This window comes from Carassius auratus, chromosome 42, assembly GCF_003368295.1.
Source record: "Carassius auratus strain Wakin chromosome 42, ASM336829v1, whole genome shotgun sequence".
Classification (NCBI taxonomy): Eukaryota; Metazoa; Chordata; class Actinopteri; order Cypriniformes; family Cyprinidae; genus Carassius; species Carassius auratus.
This window is the reverse complement of record NC_039284.1, coordinates 16,839,563-16,863,267: the sequence shown is the minus strand read 5'-3', so window position 1 is coordinate 16,863,267 and position 23,705 is coordinate 16,839,563. Positions and strand designations below refer to the sequence as shown.

The 23,705-nt window shown below is 37.5% G+C and overlaps 1 protein-coding gene across 7 annotated transcripts in view; it reads left to right on the top strand.

Moving 5' to 3' along the window:
* Positions 1 to 23,705, top strand: part of LOC113060894 (C-terminal-binding protein 2-like) — a 41,176-nt gene that overhangs the window by 8,041 nt on the left and 9,430 nt on the right. For 2 of the 7 annotated variants that reach the window (XM_026230149.1, XM_026230150.1), the window contains exon 2: positions 3,469 to 3,621. In XM_026230149.1, the coding sequence (XP_026085934.1) occupies positions 3,564 to 3,621 (58 nt within the window). In that variant the 5' untranslated portion in view covers positions 3,469 to 3,563. Of the gene's footprint in view, positions 1 to 3,468; positions 3,622 to 9,757; positions 12,892 to 21,040; positions 21,524 to 23,705 lie in introns of those variants that run through there. The other 5 variants (XM_026230146.1, XM_026230147.1, XM_026230148.1 and 2 more) reach the window with 5 other exon arrangements.

The window sequence follows — 23,705 nt, the reverse complement described above, 5'->3', positions numbered from 1 at the left end:
GAGCAGCTCTTTAGATCAGTATTGTTGGTAAATTAAATAGAATTACATAAAACACTATTTCTGCTAATATTCATCTAATCATCTAATCGTCCGAGCTTTCTTTTATTAGGGTTGAATCTTCTTTCAAGTCTTGGCTCAGTGTTTTTGTGGCAGGTTTGTGTCGTTCCTCCCTCTGACCTTAACAGTATAACAGTACAGGTCACAGGAAGTGATGGTTGCCTTGGTTAATTATTAGAGCATTTGTCTCTTTCTGTATGGAAATAATATTGTGTTTGTGTGTTGTCTAGTTAGCAGAACAGTCACATAGTTTATTTTGTCTTTGGTGGTAATGATATGAAATGGCAATACAATTATTGATTAACAGTGATGATGGTGTCAAAATATTTTTGATATAAAATACAGTAAATACGGTAATATTATTAAATATTATTACACTTGTTAATATATTTTTTAATGTATTTTATTCCTGTGATGCAAAGCTGTATTTTCAGCATCATTACGCAGTCTTCAGTGTCACATGATCCTTCAGAAATCATTGTAATATGCTTATTTGCTGTTCAAAAAACATTTTTTTACTATCATCAATTTTGAAAATGTTGTGTGGTACTTAATTTTTTTTTTTTTTTTTCAGAATTCTTTGATAAAAAGAAGGTTCAAAGAACAGCATTTATTTAAAAAATAAAATACTTTTATAACATTCTAAATGTATTTACCGTCATTTTTAATTTAATGCATACTTGGTGAATAAAAGTATTAATAAAAATAAAATAAAAATATAAAAACTCTTTCTGACCCCAGACTTTTGAAAGTAGTGCATATAGTATTTCAAAAGAATACCATGTAAATAAATTACATCATGTCCATTGGAATAGGACATTTAGGAAAACATTTTAAGTTTTGGGACATTAGACTGCCAAAATAATGATTTGGGCTTTTCAACCCAGTTAAACAACCACCTAGCAACAAGAAGCACACCCTAGCAACCACCTAACAATGACCTGAAGGCCACATTAGCATCATAGCACCACTCAGATTTCCTTAAAGTGACTTACCCTCATGTTTTTCCAAAAGTATATACATTTCTTTCTTTTGTTGAATGTGAAAAGATATCCTAAAGAATTTTGGTAACCAGTTTCTGGTAGCCATTGACAATCATAGTATGAAAAAAAAGCAACTGTTTGGTTACCAAATGTCTTTGTTGTTGTTGTTGTTGTTATTCATACAGGTTTAATCCTAAAGGTTTGGAACTCGAGGGTGAGCAAATGATGACAGGATTTTCATTTTTGGGTGAACTATCCCTTTAAATATGAGTGGTAAGTATAAAAGTCTAGTGACGGCTTCATTTCCTCTCCAGATGCCAGATAGCTGTTGGACTCTAATAAGCTGTTAAAGAGCTGGAGAGAGGAGAGATGTCTTGTTTTCACCTCCTCCTGTGACTCAAACGCCAGTGCGTGCATATTCATGCTCCGGCTATTGTTGCTGCCTTACAGGCCAGATCTTACCCAGCATTCAGATGGAAAAAACTGAGTCTTTGCTGACCCTGTGACCCACAGTGCTTTGGAAAACAGAGTGTGTGTTGTGTGTGTGTGTGTGTTTTTTCCTATCCCGGTGGGGACTTAAAACTGAATACACACTGACTCATGGGGACTCATGTCACTTTGGGGACCTAAGTTGAGGTCCCCATGGGGAAACAAGCTTATAAATAATATAGAATAAAGTTTTTTTTTTTTTTTTTTTTGAGAATGTAAAAATACAGAAAGTTTTCTGTGTGGTTAGTGTGTGTATTATAATATACAGTTTGTACAGTAGAAAGAACATTACACCTATGGAGAGTCTCGCAAGGATAGTAAACCGTGTGTGTGTGTGTGTGTGTGTGTGTGTGTGTGTGTGTGTGAGAGAATGTGTTGAGGTTTTGTTTGTGCAGAAAAATCACTGACAACCGAGGACAAGGTCAAGGTAATGCAAAGAATGGCACAGAAATTGCTTGTACATTTAATGTGGTCATTGAAAGAAAGATGGGGAAAAGATGGAATGGGAGGAAGTGATCATTAGGATGAGGACTGAGAAATGCAGGATGCCTTTTTTAATCGAAAATGATCTATTATGAAAGAGCCTTTATAAAAAGATCCATCATGCATTTCTCTCATGGTCCTTTCCTGTCTGGAGGGTCGAAATGAATCCTTCAGGAGGATGGTTGAAATTGAGTCATGTTTTTGTAGAATGTCGGAGTGTTTGTGTGTGTGTGTGTGTGTGTGTGCGCTCTGATCAGTTTCAGGATGAGTGAGAGGGCACTCTTTCTCAGCTCAGAGTCTGCTGCCGCTCTGATTGAGGGAGACTGACAGCTCTCTGCAGACCTCTTCTGATTTAAAAACACCCTCAAAGGGTCAGCAAAACACAATACAATCTTATTAGTTTGAAGTTACAGACTCCAGACAACTAAAGTCTAGTCCAAATGAAATACAGCATGAAAATTGACCCTTTTTTGGGCATGATTCATCTAAAGAAAACTGAAAATTACATGTATTTCTCATGTTAACTATTTTGCTGATGTATCCACGGTCGTATAATCAATATTTTTATGCCAGTATTTTTTTTTTGTGTTTGCAAATCTTGCAAATCTTTGGCCATTAATTGTGATTGCTTGCCAAGGCATTCTGTGAGTGTTGCTAAGGTATCATAGGTGATTGTTTATAAAAAATAAAAAAAACTCAAAATTTTACTTTTTTTATTTAGCTGTGATGCATAAAATTGATCAAACGTGACAGTAAAATGATTTATAATGTCATAAAAGATTTTCATTTCAAATAAATTCTGTTCTTTTGAACTTTGAACTTATCAAAGAATCCTGAAAGAAAATGTATAACAGTTTCCCCAAAAATATTAAGCAGCACAAACATAAACAATACCAGTTTCTTTAAGAAATGTTTCTTGATCAGTAAATTATTAGAAGGATTTCTGAAGATCATGTGACACTGAAGACAGGAGTGATGATGCTGAAAATTCCGTTTTGAATCACAGGAATAGATTTGATTTAAAAAATATATTCAAATAGAAAAGTTTCTTAAATTGTAACAATATTTCACAATATTATTATTTGTACAGTATTTTGATCAAATAAATGCATCTTTGGTGATCATAAGAGAACAAGTTTTGCCAACCCCAGACTTTTAATAGAAGTGTACATAAAGTCTCTGTCCATAAATATGAGCATGGTTTCACGAACCCCGTTAATAACATCATAGTCTAACGTTTTATGAATATTAATATGTAAGTTAAATTTATTACTAATGCAGTTTGTTGTCTTTTAAAACTAGTAAAACTGATTCATCCTGTAGTTTCTCCAGTCAAATGAATGCCTGAAGCTCATTCTTATTTGAATAGTATCGTGATGGCTCCCTCTAGCGGCTAAAATCATGTCATTTTGTCAGTTGTCCTCTGGTTTCATCTGGACTGTGTTTTTCTGTGCAGGTGTAAGGTGGCGTTATGCCCACTGGAGGATTCTGGGGGCTGTAGTTTCCTGTTGCTAAGCTCAGTGAACAGCAGACGAGGAGAACAGAGCTGCCATGGCTTTGATTGACAAACACAAGGTCAAACGACAAAGACTTGACAGAATCTGCGAGGGTAAGAAATCGCACAATGCCCCTTTAGTACTTTGCCCGTACCATGGTGCAATGATGGTAATACATAATCATCCATATAAATGCTGTTTTAAACTATATGTTCAAATGTACTTCAAGAAATAGTTTTTTAATATGCACTACAGTGCATAAGTGTGGGGTCTGCTCACCAAGACTGGAAATACAGCAAAAAATAGTGATATTGTGAAATAATGAAAAGAACTGTTTTCTATTTGAATATATTTAAAAATCTAATTTATTTCTGTGATGCAGTGGTGAATTTTCAGCATCATTACACACGATCCTTCAGAAATCATTCTAATATGATGATTTGCTGCTTAAGAAACATGAATAGAAAGTGCAAAAGAACAGCATGTATTTGAAATATATTTTTTTTATTATGCATGTTTGTCTTAAATGGGATTTTTGTATTTTTTGTTTTTGATTTAGGTTTTTGTTTGAAGTAATAATTTCTTTTTTTTTTTGTCTTTATACCACGGTTTTACATGGTACTCCAAGAAAGCTGGTTTGTACTTTTTTCATAGTGTGTTTCTAAGTGCTACACAACTTGAAGGACTTTAATTGTTGGTCAAAAACTGGAATATATATGAGTTTGCATGTGGGCATGTGTGATAAATGATGTCATCTCGGGTTTCCTGAGAAAGTTTTTCCAGCTTCCCAAAATGTTCTTTTTGGTCCCATTTGAGAGTCATCAGAGGCAGATAAAAAAAAACCCAAAGGAGTAACTAGTGAAACTAAAGCACATTTACTCGGAAACACATGCTGAATGACATTCATCTAAGTTGACATCAGTCATGATGATGCAATGTTCCTCTAATGGAGCAGGAACTGAAATGACTGTTTAAACCTCACATGACATATACATGGATGCACACATACATGCAATCAATCTGTAATCCCCGGACGCTGGGAAAGTTTTCCATCCATTCCATGGAAAAACCATGGTTTGGCGTCTCTCTGCTGTCTGATATTATAAGCGTATAAAACTTTGCATTTGGCTCCCGGACCCCCTCGCTGGGACTCCTGAATGCGGTTGATCTGGCAGACTTGCGTTTTCTTCCTCACACATCAATTAGACCCACGGTTAGGAAACCGAGGAGGGGAAATGTGCCTCTGGGGATGTTGTAAACGACACTGTGTACAAAGAGGAAGGCCGGGGTGTAGTTTTCAGATGTGAGATGGGCTCTACTGACCACTGGAATGTTGCTTTACAGCTTTATTGTTCATTTGTTTTATGTCATGGTCATTTTTACTAGGTCTCTGTGTATGGTATAGTAAGTCTGATGACTTAGTCACCAAGACATGCAAGATTCATGGTCCTCTTGTTGCTGATTAATTATTCCAAAGCAAAATAGTTAGCCTTTGTAATCTTTAATCAAAACATGCTCTTCTTCTGAATTAATTTTCTTTGCTGTTGGCGTCATTGGATAACGTTAACCAACAGTCAAATAGCTATTGAGACAGTGTTTTAATAAACATGTAATCAATCTGTCTCCATTCTGGTATGGACTGGCCTTTTGTGATATTTGATTTGACTCGTCCCACATTTTTTCCTTATTGAATTATAACTGTTACACTTGGAAATACGTCGGATTGTGGAAGTAAAATGAGTTTGCAAATAACTGTGCATTAAAAAAAATGTCGTCTTGTTGTGTATTGCATTGGCTGTTTTCAAAGAAGCTGAGGAATTTTCTGTGGCAATCAAAATTATGCCTCCAAGGCTTTTGACTGAACTTGAACTTGAATTGACCTCGCTATATTTCTTTATTGCTATGTGAGTTAAGTGTCATCATGCATGCTTGCAATAGCAAATAAAGCTATTATGATTGCACTTTATTTATATATTTATTTATTCATTTATTTTACTGATAAAAATATTTAATTTTATGTATAAATATTAATCTTTTTATTATATTTATTTTTTTATTGTATTAAAAATAGGTTTATCACTATTGTAATTTCACTATAAAAAGTCTTATACTCTTATTTTACAGTGAAATATTAGTAATGATTCTTATTTAATAAAATAACAATTCTGATATTTATTAGTCTTTTATTTCTTCATTTTCCCACGTTAAACCATCACGCACTTAAAAACACATAAATTAGGCCACGGCTTCTTGCTTGTAGAGACTAGAAGTGTCTCAAAAGAGATGTTTAAATGACAATGTTCATAAAATCCCAGTCATCGGGTAGTTTTTCTTTTTTTCGTTGGAAGATCAGGAAGTCACTCTAGGAAGCATTCACTGAGGGATGTTCAGCTGTTGTGCTGTGGTGTCCCCTGTCACTGAAGTTAAGTAGTGCTTCCAAGTAGTGCAAGTGTCTGACATATTAACCGCTAGGTGAAGTTACAAAGATCTAGTTCATGTCTGAAAGATTGGGGTGTCAGAAACTTGAGTCGGAGTCATATTCCCTAAAGCCTGCAGTCATCACATCTGGAGCCGCTGGCTCGTTAAACGCCTGACTTGTTTTCCCAGAGTTGGAAAAGCCAAGTTCTTCAGTATACCTCCTATAATGAAGAAATGTCAAGTCTCCCTCTTTCATTTTTTAAAAAAGAGCCTTATTACAGAACCGCGGTGGGACTCCTCAAGGGAATTCTGCTGGCAGAGGAGAAACCAGCAGAAAATAAGAAACCGGAGAGAAATGAGGAAGTGAAGTTGTGAATGTGTTACAGTGAGATGTCTGAATATAGAGCTGTCAGTTGTATCGCTGTGCAGAGGCTGCATAAGAAAAACGTGTGTCCAAAATGTGTATAATCTGAGAGCTCTTCTACTAGCTGTTCAATAGTAGAACTTGAGTGGTTATAAATTGTACTGCTCGTGTTTTTTCTGAATGAAATGTTGAAGCTCTGTGAGTGTGCATGAACCAAGGTTGCTGTGCTTCCGAGAAGAAAAGAGACAAGGCTTCTAACAGTATATTGATTGTATTTGCATAATAATAGATCATGGTATTCAGATTATTATAGTATGTGACAAGTAATTATTTAATACCCTTGTTGGTTTTCTGGAACATAGTAGCTGGTGTGTTTCTACAAAGCGAGGTCTACCAGACCCAAGATGCACTACCAGGTCAAACTTAGACCAACTGGCTGCTTGTCCAGCTTTTCCACAATCTAGATCCGGTTCAGACCAGCTAATGGCCATTTAAGAAAAATTAATAAAACACGTTGTTGGTAAAGCCAAAATATAATAAAATATTCATATTAAGGGAAAATGTTAAAGTTTTATTATTATTATTATTATTATTATTATGAATTTATTTAAAAGTAGATCTTTGTCAACAAAAAGTAGGAAGGCTAATTTTAAAGTGTTCATTTTTATGTAAAAGTACTAAAATGACTAAAACTGAAATAAAAAAAATCAATGCAAATGACAAAGCACATAAAATTACTAATTTAAAATGAAAATCAAATTAAATAATACTATAATAGTTTTAAATAATAAAATAATGATGTTTTAGACTAGATTGAAATCATGCCATACCATAATAGAACTAAAATCATTTTGTACACCGAGCGTTTCTTTTCATTCAGTGCAAGTTTTTCTTCTTGTAACAAAATGAGAACATTTTGATAAATTGTAAGTTTATGAGCAATTTAAATATATAAGCATGCAGTATATACAGTATTAGGAACTCCCAGCTGAACAAGCGAGAGTAAATTAGTTAAAGTAATGTTTCATTTCGCCACATTCTGCTTTTAATCACTTCATATCCTTTCTTTATGAATTTGCTTTCCACAAAGCTCTCATATTAATAGTCATGTATGAAATTGCTTACACATGCATTCCCAGATAGGCCGAGAAGCTTGTTGAAGCCAAACGTCCCACAGGGTTTTCGTATTAGATTGCAGTCTCTGGGGCACAACGGATTTATGAAAATTCTCTCTCTTCTCCTTTGTTTCAGTCTTTCTCTCTTTTTCCTTAAAGTTCTGTAAAAGGATAACTGAAGACACTGTTGCCATGAAACTGTTCTTGATTTTTCCATTGTGTTGGAACTATACTGATCCATGTTGTTTTTCTTTTTGGCAATTGCCTAGCAGTTATTAAAGAACCCAATGTTATCCTCACTGTGTCTGTACGTGAAAGTCACAAAGAGACAGAAAAGACTCTTCCAGAGAGATTTGAGTCCATTTGGCTTTATTAAATACTCTCTCTTGCTCTGTGCCAAAACCTAGTGAACTAGTAAGGCATCAACACCACACCCCAAAAGGTAGGCAGCATAATTCTAAGGGAGCTTGACATGTAGCACACACAGAATTCAGTTCCGGAATGCAATTCGATGATGAGGCGAGGGAACTGTTGTTTATGAAAATAATTTTAATTTTTTGCTGAAAAGTGTTAACAAAAATATTGCATTCTAAAATAATGTGTTTGTGTGTTTCATTAACTCAGCAACAAGCTAACTCTCCTGGAAGCAGGTAATATGGCTTTTTGTGACGTGCCTAGAGAGAACAGTTAGGTTATGACAATTAAACTATATTGGGGCTCGTTTGCAATCTGAAAATGCTAACATATACCGGTGTTGTTGATTCTGAACAACAGGCTGAACGCTAAAATGAAATTCCTGCCAACGCTGTATTACTGGCATCAAAGATTGTTTTATAAAAGTGAATGGATAAAAACAAGGCGACGTGCTGGAACTCACTTTAAAACTGTGCAAAGCTTTAGATTGTATCAAAATGCAGAATGTACCACAATGACAGTGGATAGGCAAAGAATATGCCCTATTAATTTTATCCTCACAAGTTTCTTTCTCTCCCTTCCTCTCCATCTCTCTCTCTGGTGTTTGTGGGGATCAGAAAGGATTTGGGGGAAGTGTTTCAGTGGCAGGTGGGCAAAATCTGTTCACAACAAAAAGCTTTTCCTAAACTGAAAACTCAAGATTCAGCTGTTAACATTCATATTGTTGGAATGTTTTCATGAAAAACATTCGCAAGCCTTTAGATATTGTAGTATTATTTGATGTTCCAGATTTTGACTTTGACCCCCTGTGGGTTTTATAATGCTTATCTTAATAACATGGCTGTGCTTTCTCAGTGGGGAATATCAAAACATGGAGTGATGGTTTCTTTGTTTATGTAAAATGAATGACTAAAAACAGTCATTGTTATTTTAAAGGGATAGTTCTGTCATAATTCACCCTCTCTAATGTCATCCCAAACGTATGCTTTTCTTTCTTTCGAAGAACACAAAAGCAACACTGAATCCCTTTGACTTTTATTGAATGGAGAAAAAAAAAACGTGAGAAATTTTATATATATATATATATATCTTCCGTTGAGTTTCATGGAAGAAAGTCAAACAAGTTTGGATCGACATAAGAGGGAGTAAATCATGACTGCATATTCATTTTTGGTTGCACTCTTTTTTTTAAGAGGTAGCTAAGAATTTTTAAGTGATTCTAATGTTTGTGAGAAATTTCAGCATCCTTATGTAATTTTCACTAAGAGTGATATTGGAGTTCTCATCAGGTCTGATTGGTTTTTTTTATGAAACGAATTGTTTTTGATTCATTGATTCACTTTATTTTTTTTAAAGCACCTGCAGACCTAGTAGAAAAATACACACACACACAAAAACAACACACAAACTAGTAATACATTGAATACTAACCCAACCTCTTAAAAGCTAAAGCATTGTGATCCATAAGCTTCCAGAAGCTTTGTGACCTCATTGTTGGTGTGGTGAGTATGGTGTTAGGAGGCAGTGGTTCATATAGCTGCACTGGTGTTGGCTCGGGTCATAATGCAATGATTGGTGATGCTGGATCTCTGCATTTGCGTAGCTCTGCAGGCATTGCTGGCCCATCATAGGATTACTGTTCAATCAGGATTTGCCATTTCCTGACAGTGCTACATGGTTCTGCCCTGCTGCATTAGGTCTGTTAGTTTCACTGATACGCCCCAGTGGCCCATCTCTTGGAGTCCAGCAAAGACTGCCTGCTTAATGCCAGCTGGCCAGGCTTTTGTAAGAAGCAGAGACCACCTCAATCATTGGCATCAGGTAAGCGTGTCCATGGCAGCATGTGTTCCTGTTCAAAGGGATTTCATTGTATTCATTATCATCAGGGACACATTTTGTGTGCGTTTGCATGTTACATCACAAGGGTGAAGAGTAGACTTAAGCTGGCTTTATTTGGTCTGTAATCCCTCATAGCAATTTGAACGAGTAAAATGTTCGGAGTTGGAGCGGCTCGGCTTCGCTGGATTATCACAAGCCCCTGCCTCCCCCACACCAACCCTCCCCTTGTTTAAATTTTCCTTCCTGTCTATCCATTTTTTCTCTTTTTCTTTCCTTCTGTTTGTTCACGCTTGTCGCTTTGCATTGCCAGAATGGAGTAGTCAGGCAGGCTTCAACTACCAATGTTATTTGTGAGAGCGCTTGGTGTCCTCTTTCCTGCTTCCATCAGCACCAGCAGTATTCCCCAGATTAATTATTCACTGATTGCCAAGCAAGAGGAGTCATTTGATAGCCAGACCTTGCTACTGTGATAGAGACCGGAGACAGAAATTACAACTGGACCTCAGGTGAAAAGCGATACTTCTGTTTAATTTTTTTAATTTATTTTAACCCTCATTCCTCGCACCACTTGACACCCTGCAATTAGAATCTTAAAGCGAAGTCTTTCTCATTTTTCTTCCCTGTGAGTAAGGTACATCTCTTCCTCATGTTGATCGCCAGTAAGCAGTTGCCGATCGGCCGCTCCCAGAGCTGGGACACGCTGGGTGGGAATGAGGGTCATTGGGAGCACAGTGACGGTGTTTATGAGCAGCAGGCACGGATGGCTGGTCGACGCAACTCACTGAGATATGGAACGGATGCGGGAGGGGGATGGTATGAACCACCGCCTGGAGTGCGTCCCCCTGACCTGGATTTGAAACGGGAGCAAGACTCCTACCAGGAATCTCTTTACAATCAGGGATATTTGGATCGTCCCGACCCTCGTAATGTAAGAAAGAACTCTGTTCCTGAGTTGAACAGCCATTACGATCGGCCAGCCATGGCTCACCGTGGTTCCCTGGCACGCCACAATTACTATCAGCAAGACTCAGGCATGCCACAAAGGCCAGCAGAGGGTTCTTATCATGGAGAGCAACCCCATTCTCTTAATAGATCATCTTCAAATTATGGAATGATAGCTAGTCCTCGGCAACTGTGGGAACAGAGCTCAGGAGGTCGGCCTTGTTCTGCTGCCGCAACACCTGGCATACCTCCTCCCCCACCTCCAACTGTTTATGACATGGGTCGTATTTACAGAGAACCGTCTCTGCCTGGACCCCCACCTGCTACCCCTGGCACCAAAATGATGCAGGATGGAAAGCGCATTCCAAGCCGAGCACCATCTCCTGCTCGTTATATAATGGAGCCAAATTCTCCACGTTATGGTGCTGAGCCACCTGTCTCTCTCACTAGCCATTCGGTCTACAGTGATGTTAATGGAAGGTCAATTGATCCTCATCAGCCAACTCCCACCTGCCTGGTGGTTGAACCAGTTACTCAAGGAATGGATGGAACTGCCCGAGGTATGGTCATGCATCCGGAAAACCCCTCACCATACACCATACAGCAGCAACAGCAATCCCAACAACAGGCTCAACAACAAGCACAGCAACAAATGCAACAACAAATACAGCAACAGCGAATGCAACAAATGCAGCCAGCTCAGCCAGTGCAACAAATGCAGCCAGCTCAGCCAGTGCAACACATGCAGCAAGCTCAGCCAGTGCAACACATGCAGCAAGCTCAGCCAGTGCAACACATGCAGCAAGCTCAGCCAGTGCAACAAATGCAGCAAGCTCAGCCAGTGCAACACATGCAGCAAACTCAGCCCGTGCAACACATGCAGCAAACTCAGCCAGTGCAACACATGCAGCAAACTCAGCCAGTGCAACACATGCAGCAAGCTCAGCCAGTGCAACACATGCAGCAAGCTCAGCCAGTGCAACACATGCAGCAAGCTCAGCCAGTGCAACACATGCAACCAGCTCAGCCAGTGCAACACATGCAGCAACCTCAGCCAGTGCAACATATGCAGCAAGCTCAGCCAGTGCAACACATGCAGCAAGCTCAGCCAGTGCAGCAAGTCCAGCAGGTACCACAGGTTCACCTAGTGCAGCAAGTTCCACATATGCAACCTGTTGCACCCCCAAATCCTGTCTATACTCCAGCTCCCCCTACAGCCCCTGCTTCGGTAAACACTCCAAGTGTGGCTACTATTACTGCTCCGCTACCTCATGTTCCTGCTCAGCCTTTTACTGCTGCTCCTCCTCCCACTGTTCCTCAGACCCCAGTGGTTCTTGTAGATCCTAAAAAAAATGTGAATCCTGAATTTCTGGCATTGCTGCAAAAAGAGGGTGTCTCGGAAAGCACCATTACTTCTCTGCTGCAGCAGGGCTTTGACTCCACTGCAATGTTGGCTGTTATGGAGGAAAATGATGTGCGTTCAGTGGCCCCAAACTTGGGACAAGCTCGGGTTCTGTCTCGTGTTGTGCTTTGTTGCAAGCGACCACCTGAAATCCTTCCTGCTACCCCCTTGCGTCCCAGTGCCCCGGTCCGTGGCAGATCCAACAGCTTTAGCCATCGCAGTGACATTTACATGCACCAGCCACCACCCTCGACTCCGGGCTTGGAGTCCCAGTACATGCAGCCACCCTCTACCCACATGCAGACTATATCTCCAAGGATGGGTGAAGGTTGTAGTCGCAGACCCAGCAGTGCTCCCTCCCAGCAGCTTCTTGAGACCAGCGGGTATCCTGGAGCCAGGTCTGCAGGAGTATATGGTGGTGCTATGGTTCCAGTCCAGCCTCGCCCATTGTCAGGTTACAATCCACATGCTGGTCTGTCCATGCCACCTATGACTGCAGTGTCCCAACAGGTAGCAATTCCATCACATCTACAAGGAATACCACCACAAATCCATGCAATGACACAACCATTTCCAGCACTGCCTGCAGTTCCCCAACCAATGACTACGTCTGCTTTGCCACCCCAGCAGGCTCCAAAGGCATACACCACCAACTATACTGTACCAATGGAGTTGATGAAGAGGGATCGGAGTTTGGCCATGATGTCGCCCATGCCTAGTCCCCATGTAAGCCCACAAGTAATGCGCAAGGCTGGAGCATCCTCAGACGGAGTCCTAGTACCGATTGGTGGTGCTGTCCCAGGCCAAAATGTGAGTCTGGCTAATCAGAAGCTCAGCCGGCGTACTGGACCTCCGGTCATTGTGTCCACTATGGCATCGCCAGACACAAGTAAATCAAAGCCCTCTTCCATTACCTTCTTTGTGTTCTCCTTTCTTCCTCTTAATCACCCCCTCGAGTGCTTCAGCTCCTAACTGTCTGTGTCGGAGTGAGAGTGTGTGAATCATATGGTTGTAGGCTAATTGATTCAGTTATATTTATTTTTTCCCTTTCAACTTCACTTTTCAGAAATGCTACACAGAAAATCTTTCTTTGAAGAAAAAACAATGTTGTTTTGTTGTTGAAATACTAATGAATTGAGTTATGAGTAATGATGTTTCTAGAAGTATTCAAGATTTTTTATTTTTTATTTTTGCATACAGGCTTAGAAAAAATTAAACAAATTTAGTGTGTCATGCTTCATCTTTTTATACCTTCTCATTGCAAAATGACATACCATTAAATACTGAATTTCTGTAGTCTAGCACAAGCTCAATTAAAAGTATGATGAATTGTGCTAGCATGTTTTCATTTTGTTGCCTTGTGGTTCAGTGGCCTGTTAGGTTATTAGTCAGTCACGTTTCTGCAGTATTAGTCATTATCAGCTTCAGGGTGTCAGTGATTGTGTTTTATCTTGGCTTTGTATTCTGTATTACATTGCTTTTATGTAGGTTTTGTAGTAGGCATATCTAAATGGACTTGTCGACTTTTTTCTTTTTTTTTTTCATGGTTTGTCTTTGGTAGTGTAAACCTCTGTCCCTATCTGCCTGTCACAAATGATCTGTTTGACTAAGATACTGTGAGTGAAGTGTAGCCTGTCAGTTACCAGTAGAGCTCTTTGATACATATTTGATGTGAACTGTCACTTCGAGGCATACACAGGCATCATCAGAATGATGGACTGGACTAGCACAGAGAGAGAATGACAGTTTAGTTTTTTGCCAAGTACAAACTTTAATGGGAAATTTTGATTGTGAGCAATAACTGAGCATGTAGTTTTTCTATTTACAGTCAGTTACAGTGTTATTTGAGAATTTTTTCATTATTATAATACAAAAAGCTATATTTTCATTATTTTAATGTAAAAAAAGTTATTTTGTTTGTGAATTTGTGTATATATATATATATATATATATATATATATATATATATATATATATATATAGTATTTGTCAAGCTGCTTTTATGCTGATCTAAAAAAACATTGTAATTTAATCAAACACCAATTTAATAAGAATCAACTCTTTGTGGCAAATTTGCAAAACTAGCATGAAAATAATGTCAAATAATTTTAAATAGGCTTTGTTTCCTTTATGCAAAATGTTGATATTTTTCATTTGATTTTGGTGTAGATTGTAACGATATTTCTGTGGGATTCATTCAAATGTTGTTGCAGGACTGATGTTGATGCATGTTTTGCAGATCATACTAAAAACTGTAAAAGTGCCATTCTAGTGTTCTCTATTCTTGAATCCCACCTGGTGCAGCTGGTGTAAGAGACCGTTACATTTACATTACATTTACATTGAATCATTTAGCAGACGCTTTTATCCAAAGCGACTTACAAAAAAAGTATATATATATATATATATATATATATATATATATATATATATAAGAATATGAAAGATGAGAAAATAAAAGGTAAGTACTAGTATTAGTTGGATAAGTGCTGGCGAAAAAGTTACAAGCCCACATTGGCTGTTTCAGAACGATGGTCAATGACTGCTCTAAAGGGGAGGGGAAGCAGTGCTGGGAGTTTTATTCTGGGACGTAATAGAGATGCAGTGTCAGAGCCCGGCAGGAAATTAAACAACATATCACCATAGTCGGGATAATCAGAGTGTATGGATATGATTGGAGAGCCTCTGGAGTGGGAGAGAAATGAGCGGTGATGAACATTATTAAAGGCTTACTTGTTCAGGGCCTGGTGAGCGAGCAGCTTCAGTAGGGTTGGGCAGTATGACCAAAATCATGGTATGAGGTATTATATTTCATGGTGACATCATGTATCCCAATATAGTTATTAGTGATGGAAAAAAGTTTTTTATGTTAGATAAGTGTGGAAAGCATGATTTTTGGATAATCTGGTGTATTAAATATTTTGGAACTTGATAGACTCAAATCACAAGATAAGATTATTCATAACAAATAATCTGACATCAATGCAAAAACAGCTGTATATTATGGAACTCCTAAGTTAAAAATGAATTATTCAAAACATTTGCACCATGCAAATGATATATTATTGACACATTTCTGCTGTTGTTCTCTCTGCCATCCAGTGCAAGGATTGAAAAATCTGTTTGGCTACTTTATGTATTGTATTGCAGTGTAATGTTTTTGTCTAGAGGGACTTCTGGTTGACCATCCTACCCATCTCTAGAAAAGAGGTCAGATAGGATTGTAATCTTTAATGACAGACTCTAATCCACGATCTCCTCACACTTCCTCTCATTTCATTTCTCTTTCAAAGGCTTCCATTTTCCCTTTGTATCTTTTTTCCCCTCCCTGTGCTTCTGTTACACCTTCTCTGGCGTCTCGCTTGAGTTAATGGATTTAGCTGGCTTTCGTTCCATACTATGAAACCATTTCTCCAGTGCCCCAGTCATCTCGGACTCCAGATGTTTCAGGTTGGATAGAGTCAGAGTGCATTGCTCATGTCCTAAACATCTGTGAAAACCCCAGCGGGCAATAATATGAGCACTTCTCTTATGAACAGCAAAGTCATTTGCATGTGGGAGATGGTTGTTTGTTTAGCCAGTAATTTCGTCTGCTAATGGACACGCTGAAGACTGTGGGCTCGCAGGGTTTTCCTTAATTGTGTGTTGCTAGGTGACCTGTTTTTGGTAGCAAGACTGCTCTGATTTTTTTGTTGTTGTTGTATTATTATAATAATTATTATTGGTGCCAGCTCATTTAGAAAGCATGCACATACCCCATCATTCTTTTTTTTATGGTCTAATACATTTCAATGAACTGATCTGAGAAGAGCCTGCTTCCTTGTTCCTTGACCATATATGGTCGTTCTAAATGCCCCCAAGTTTAATAGTGTCTATATATGGACATGCAGGGACGACCCTGGCAGAAGATCTTCCTTTCTAGTAAAATGGGATTAGGTAGCCATGGCAATGGGTGTCACGGTCAAGCCATATGAGACTTATCCAGGTCAGGTGTGTCCTTGTATTATTTGTGTTTTATTGTATCTGAGGTATTATTTGATAATGATTTTGCTACTGTTAAAGTTCTTTATGAAAGAGAGCTCTTAGGACTGAGCATTAAGAGTGATGATCATCTTGTAGTCTGGGATAAGTCACTCCTGGTCATGGATCAGAGGAATTACACTGAAAGGACGCTTCATGGTATGCTTTCCTCTAGTGCAGGCTGTTCATTTGAGCGATTTCGTTCTAGGCCACAGTGTTTCTGTATAGTCACAGGTGACCATTAGTGCTGAAAAGCTACAGTTGAACTAGATTCGCATTTTCTGAAGGGAATACTAGTGTATTTAGGTTCTGTATAATGAAATCCAATATATGAGCTTTTTTGGTGTAATATGTACTGTAAAACATTTAAATTCAAGATTATTGGAGTTTTCCTCAAAATGTTTAATACTTGCTTTAAAAAAAAATTGTTAAATAGATGCAATGACAGGACCAGTCACAATTCGGTATGTAAATATTGTTGTGATGTCATCACTGTTGTTTACATTTCAGATGGCACATATCATGGTAATCCTATGGTATTATTAGGAGTAGCCTTGTTAAATGAATATAAGAAATGGTTCTGTAATATGGTATTGATAAATAATGTGATATTTTCTGTATGGATAAAATATGTCTATGCCAATCGCTGATATGATGCAGATATATACATAATACCATTTAAATAATGGCAAATGAGGTGACAAGTGATGAAACTAAAAGAACACTTAGTTTACTCAAAATTCAATACAAATTCTGATTTGAATCCCATAAACTCAGTTCAGTAATCTCAAAGTGACCAAATATTGGTTTGTGAATTGTCCTATCAATCATGGTACTGATTCTATTTCTGTACCATAGTATTTTTTGCAAACATTGATCCTTTTGTATTTAAATCTCTGTTTATATTTGCTGAATTGTTTTTGATATTTGCACTGAAAAAAAATTGGCTTGAAACAACATTTTCATGCAATAATTGTTAGTTAAACGCCAAGTAACACTGAATTAAACATGAAATTTGAAGTGGATAGCGTGAAATTGTAAGTGATTTATATATATATATATATATATATATATATATATATATATATATATATATATATATATATATATATATATTACAGGATAATTTAGTCTTTGCACACTCAGCACACAAATTACTTGTAAATTGGTGTACATTAATTTGTAGAAATTTAATCAGTTTCTCAAGGACATTTGAATGAGAAAAGAGAATCAACATGGAATAAGAAAGAGACGAAACAATGAATGAAAATGGAGGCCAAAAGGCACTCAGAACCAAAAGTTGTTTTTGCCAATTTGTCCAGCTCAGCATATTCATTTACTGTGGGTTAAAGAAATGAAAAATAATACAGAGAGAGGGAATGAAAGAAAAGAGATTAGAGAAGTAAAATCCCACTAGCCATCTGTGCAGAACGGACCCAGTGGGAAAGGAGGGGGTGGGGGGTCTGGGTTAGTGCTCTCCATCAGAACATAATCCTGCAGAAATGAATGAATGTGTGTACTGTAATCCCTGTCCGCTGTAGGACGACTCATATGACCTGGCTCTGACGTATAGAAATCCTCTGCATGACATATTAGTGTTAAAGAATCAGAAATGGGTTTGTTTGAAGGTGTGAAGAATCCGTTTTCCCTGGTGCAGTGTGTAGACGAGAGCTGTAAACAACTCCCGGCGTCTGATCTTTATATAACTTTATAAAATGTTAAACCGTTTGTAAATCACTAATGCTGTAGTATTTTTAATTTGTAAATTGATTTGAATGACAGCATCTGCTAAATGAATACATGCAAATGTAAATGTATACCAGGCTTTGCATATATGTGCAGTTTATTGCATTGGTCTACGTACACCTCACATGTTAAATCTGAACTTTTTTCTGTGTGCATACTGAATGTTTGCACAGAGCCACAGAGACCAAACACTGAATGAATAGATGGGTGTCATGCCAGGGTTAAACTTTAAGGATGAGCTGATAGAGAGAGAGTTTCCGTCCATGTTAACAGAACGGTCACTTGCTCTGTTGGGCCAGTGATGTATTATCACAGCCTCATATGCATGTGGTTTTTTTGCATTGAATATTTAATCATTTGTTTTTCTGTGATGTATTTGCGATTGTTGTTGCAAAACCTGCTAATATAAATGTCACCAAAGGCACTGTTGTGATTTTTCCAATAGTCTAGGTTATTGCCAATGCCATGGTCTTCCTTTTTTTTTTTGTTGCTCCTGTAGCTTTATAAATTTGTAAAATATCAAAGGATATCTTTGAGATGCTATTATAGTTTCAAATAATATTTTACATTTGTTTTAATTGTTATATATTTAAGTTTTCTGGATTTGTTGGGGGTTTTTTTCAGTTGTTTTTAATATTATATGTTTTGCTTTGGCAGCCATCTGATTTTTTATTTTATTTTATATCTATATATTTTTTATAATTTATATAATTTTTTTTTCATTTGTTATATTTTATTTCAAGTAACAAAAATGTTTTTTATGGAATAGTTTTAGTTAACTATAATAATCCTGACCCCTGCATAATACCAAAGTGTTTAGAAACAAAGAAATGTACGATGCAAAAGATAAATGTTTTTGTAACGAACGAGAGAACATGTGGATGGTTGCAGAAGACAATCCTTGTTCACGATTTATTTTGTGTGTGTGTGTGTGTGTGACAATGTGAGATAGCAAACAGGTCCCGGTGAATTATTCATTGTGAGAAAATGAAAAGGTCACGGAGATTGAGTTTCATTCGTAGATGGAGAGGCAGATCTCTGTATGAACACAGACAGCGCAAGCAGACACAGATGTTCGATGGGGCTGAAATTGTTTAGCACTTTAATTCAATGCAAACTATAGAAGAAAAAAGACATGAAATAATTGTCTGATGCTTTGTATGCTGCGTGAATCAATCTTGTGCATCATGTTGTTGTTGTTTTTTAAAACTAAACCATGTGTGTTTGTTTGTGCATAAGTGTGTGTCTGTTTTTGCTGTAACTCTATCCCTAATGTTAAGCACTGTCACCTCATAAAGAGCCTCAGTCTTTAGTATAACAAAACGCAGTGTGTGTGTGTGGTTAACCTCTCGTTCCCTGGTCCAATCTCTGGATCTGGAAGGCCAGATGGCTCCTGTCATATAGAGAACTAACAGAAGGAGGGACTGAGAGAATGTGAAACTAATGAATAGAGGGTGAAAAAAAGTATTTGGGGGAACGAAACCGATTTAGAGAGATCACATCTGCTCTGTGTGTGAGTGTGTGTTCACTTCAAGAGGGTGAGAAAGAAGATTGAATGCTGTGCTAATTATCAGTGTTAAAGTGTTGTTTGTTTTCTCTTGTCTGGTCACTACACCAGGTTTTCTTTCCCATCACTGTTTCGTTCTGTAATTACATATGTAGGGCAAAAGGTCAGCATGAAATTTGATCACCAAACGAAATTGCAATCTGAGTTTTGCCTGGAAGAACCTGTTTGTCCAAACAGTGAAGGATGGACAGGTGTTTAAAACAGTATATTGCATATTAATATAAGAAAGGATGCAAGAGGCTTAAGAAAAAATTCAACACTTTAAAATTGCAGGTTAGCATGTTAGTGAAGATGTGTGCAAGAATTATGGCAAGCTTTATTGGATGCATTAAGGGGGAGCCCAAACTTGTGTTCCATTATATTGGCAAAGATTTTGTGTAATAAACAGTTTTTAGTGACTGATATATCACGTTGTGTATATATATACAAGATGAATTAAAATGCTGATGCTGTAAAAGGCAGGGAGATTTATACACATGACATATGACTGAAAAGTTGAAGTGTTCAAAAATAAATAAATAAATAAAATAAAACCGATTTTTGTTTGGGCTTAAACTCACTCATTCAGCTACAATGTGAGCAGCTTCATGTCTTTTGTGTGTGTGTGCACTATGCAGTACACTTGGTTTCCTTTCATTTGTTCTCATTCATTAACTGTTCATTGTGTCATTACTTAGATTGCTTGTTTGGTTTGGAGGTTAGTTTGTTCATTTTATAGTTTGGTGTTTCATTTGTTGATTTATTCTTTCATTAATTCAAGGTTTGTTCTTTCATTTATTTGTTCTTTTATTCATTTTATACTTTTAATTGTTTGGTTGTTAGTTTGTTCATAATTTCTTTTTAGTTTATTCTTTTGTTTGGGCTCCATTCATTCATTCATTCATTTGTTCTTGTCATTATTTTGTTAGTTGTTTTTCCCTTTTCATTTTATTTTTATCATTGGCATTTTTTGTTTATTTCATTTGACATTCATTCATTCATTTTTTTATGTATTTTTTCTTTTTGTGTGTGCTTGTTTAGGGCTTTTTAGTCTATTTTTTTTTCCTTTTTGTTTGTTGGTTGGCTATTATTTTTTTTTCAAGCATATATTTGTTTATTGATTCATTACCTGATTTCAATCAATAAGTAAATCAATCAATCAATCAATCAGTTTTTCAATCATTCCATGGTCATTCAGTAGTATTTTTCCTTCCTTTCGTTTGTTTGTTCCTTTGTTTTATGTGTCTTACGTGTTTGTTCTTTAATTAGTTTGTTCCAATGTAAGTCTTTCTCTTTTTTCTAAGTTGTTTCTTTCTTTCATTGCTTTGATGTTCTTTCAAACAAAGAGTTTTCCTTTTTGTTTCTTTTTTTTTAGCTCATTTGTTAGTTTGGTCATTTTTAGTTTTAGTTGGTTCTTTTCACTGTTTTTCTTTCACCTTCATCTTGCTTCTTTCACAGAGCACACACACACATACGGTGTTCACATTACATGAGCCAGATAAATAGCATTTTAACAGACAGGAGTGACTGTCATTTTCTAGCATAGAGGGATGGTGAATAAAATAGGGGCAGAAAAGCAGGCGGAGAGATGTGAGTGGAAGGGAGAGGCTGGCAGTCTCTAACCACTGTGGTCTCCAAATCATAAATTTGAGAGCGAGGGAGTGTGGTTGAGGAAAAAAAAAGGAGTGGGTCAAAAAAAAAAGAGCAACAGAAGGGGGAGTGATTGGAAGCGTGAGCAGTGGAAAGGCACAACTCGTTTGCACTGGCACTTGTGTGGGAATTTTTGACCCTCTCCCTCTTTCCGTGACTCTCCTCGACTCGGCCAGGCGTAATTATTCCTCTCCTTTTTCACCTTGAGGGGTTCATTCTAAAATGAGACAAGAGGGGAATGAAAACGGCAATCAAGATGGACTAACCAAGAGCGAGAGGCTAGAACGAGAACAAGGAATGAAAACGACAGGCTCTTGTGTCTGTCTGTGAACGCTTCGCTTGCTGAGCGACTGACCAAAGACAAGCAGATATCTCCACTAACCCACATATCACATATAGTGAGCGCGCGACAGACAGACAGACAGCGAGAGGAGGGAGAGACCCCCAGGACACAATCACAGGAGAACGTTTTTTTTCTCTTCCACCTCCCTCCATTTTTTTTCTCCCCCGTTTTTTGGGCTGCTCTTCATGGGAGGAATGTGGAGGCAGCATTTTCCAGGCAAGATGCATGTTTCCGAAACCGGCCAAAAGAAAAAGTGTGCATGAGTGTGTGTTTGCATGCATGCATAAGTGTGTGTGTGTGGTGTGTGCACAGTTCTCAGTGGTGTCACAAGCGCATGTCTTGGCTGCTGTCTGTGACACATCTGTAAACTAGTTTGCGTGTGTGTGCAAACACACACAGTGTATTGTGCTCCTGACTACTTATCATTAGTGTGTGTGTGTGTTTGTTTGGCATTCAAATCCCTGGCTAATATATCAGGAGGGGTGGAGAGAGCAGAAAAAGTGACGCAGCACAGATACGCTCTTATTAGACACTCACACATGCACCTGGTTTATTTCAGGTCCTGGACTGCCTTTCAGTGATCTGACTGTTTTAACTGTTTTTACTGCAAGTGACTATTTGGTTTGGAGCAAAGAAGTGTGTTTTTCATTTCAGAATGATTTTGTGTTATTTGTGCATGCATGTGTGTTTGTGTGTGTGTTTATTGTGTGACGGTGAGAAATGAGGTTGCTTGGTTACCACAAGCAGCAGTTGACAGTGAGGTGAGGCACTTGGCTGCCAGATTTTTTTTTTTTTTCAGAGATTGCTTGTCACACACACTCACACACACATATACACACAATTATTAAAATCACAGTGGCACACCTAAGCAAGAGGTGGGGAAACTCACTCATACAGTGTGATGTACACGCTGCCATATTACAACACACACACACACACACAGATCCATGTCAACGCGGCTCCATGGAAAAAATCTCCTCATTTCCTTTTGTTTTTACAGACTTTTATTGTTCATGGGATTTCAAAGAGAGTATTACATTTCTCTTGCTCGCTCTACTTTCATTAGTTTCACATGCATTACAGTCATAGTTCACTCAAAACTAAAATAAGCTGTCATTATTCACTTAACTTTGTGTTCTTTCAAACTTTGACGAATAACAAATAGAGATGTTTGGTAAAATGTTCATGCTGCAAAAAAGCACCCTAAAAGTAGTCTATATATTTTTATATTTATTACAAAATAATACATTTGTTTGCTTATCTTTGCCTGCAGGTCTTAAATATAATGCTTATTTGATTTTTCCGCATTGTGATTGGTCACATGACATATAAGAACCAATGGCGTTCAGTATTGGTCAATGAAAATAAATCTTAGTATTTTAAGATACACTTGCTTGACTTAAAGCAAGTTTATCCTTAAAACAAAAAATCTGACAGCTTTGTAAGAAAGATTTACTTTATTAATTTATAAAGTAATAACAATTATTTTTCTTATCATAGTGTGTAGGGTTATCATAGTTAACTTAAACAGAAACTAAAATCAAAACCATAAAAATAAACATTTTCATTCATTAAAATAAATGTTAACTGAAAATAAAATACAATATAAAAAATCTGCTATAAATCAAAATTTTCACTTTAATTGATGTACTAAAATTGCTAAATATAAAACTGAAATATGACGTATAATAATACTAAAGCAACTAAAAATAACAACACAAAAAAATTACAACAGTTTTAACTAAAATTAAGATGCAAATGGAAAATATAAAAACAAACACTGAAACAAAACGAGGGTACAGTATGTCCCTCGCTGGGAGAAAACTGGAAAGACTTCCTGATAGCAATAACAATTAAAGAGCCTCTCGTCTCAGAAATCGATGTTTCGTCGGGATTTTTTTGTCCTCTGTGATCAGAGTAATTGTGAAGATGCTCATGGAGAATGGCTGAAGTGCCAAGATTTCCCCTGTCGCTTTCTTATTGGATAATTCCCCAGCTGGTCTCTGATTGGATAATGGGCGTGTACTGCTCGGCTCAGGCTCTGTTTGTTTAAACATCACTGAGTTTAAGTTTATCTTCGTTGTTCATGTCCAAAAAAGCTTTTAGAGCCTTGAAATTGTTTATAGGTTGGAAAATGAACAGTCGGCACAGTTTTGTGAACATTGATTGGTTGAGCACCTTCATGAAGGAGTGTGTGTGTGTGTGTGTGTCTCTTCTGAGAGCCCAATCGTCTGTCTGTCTTTCCCTCTCTGATTTCTCCCGCTCTGATGTAGCGATCGCTCCAGCATGTCATTTGTGTTTCTGTTTGATGTGTCCACTTCTCATTTAAAGCGTGCCAGACCCCTGCTCTCTCGCATCCATCTCGCTTCCCTCCGAGAGACCCAACTCTGCCTTAAAA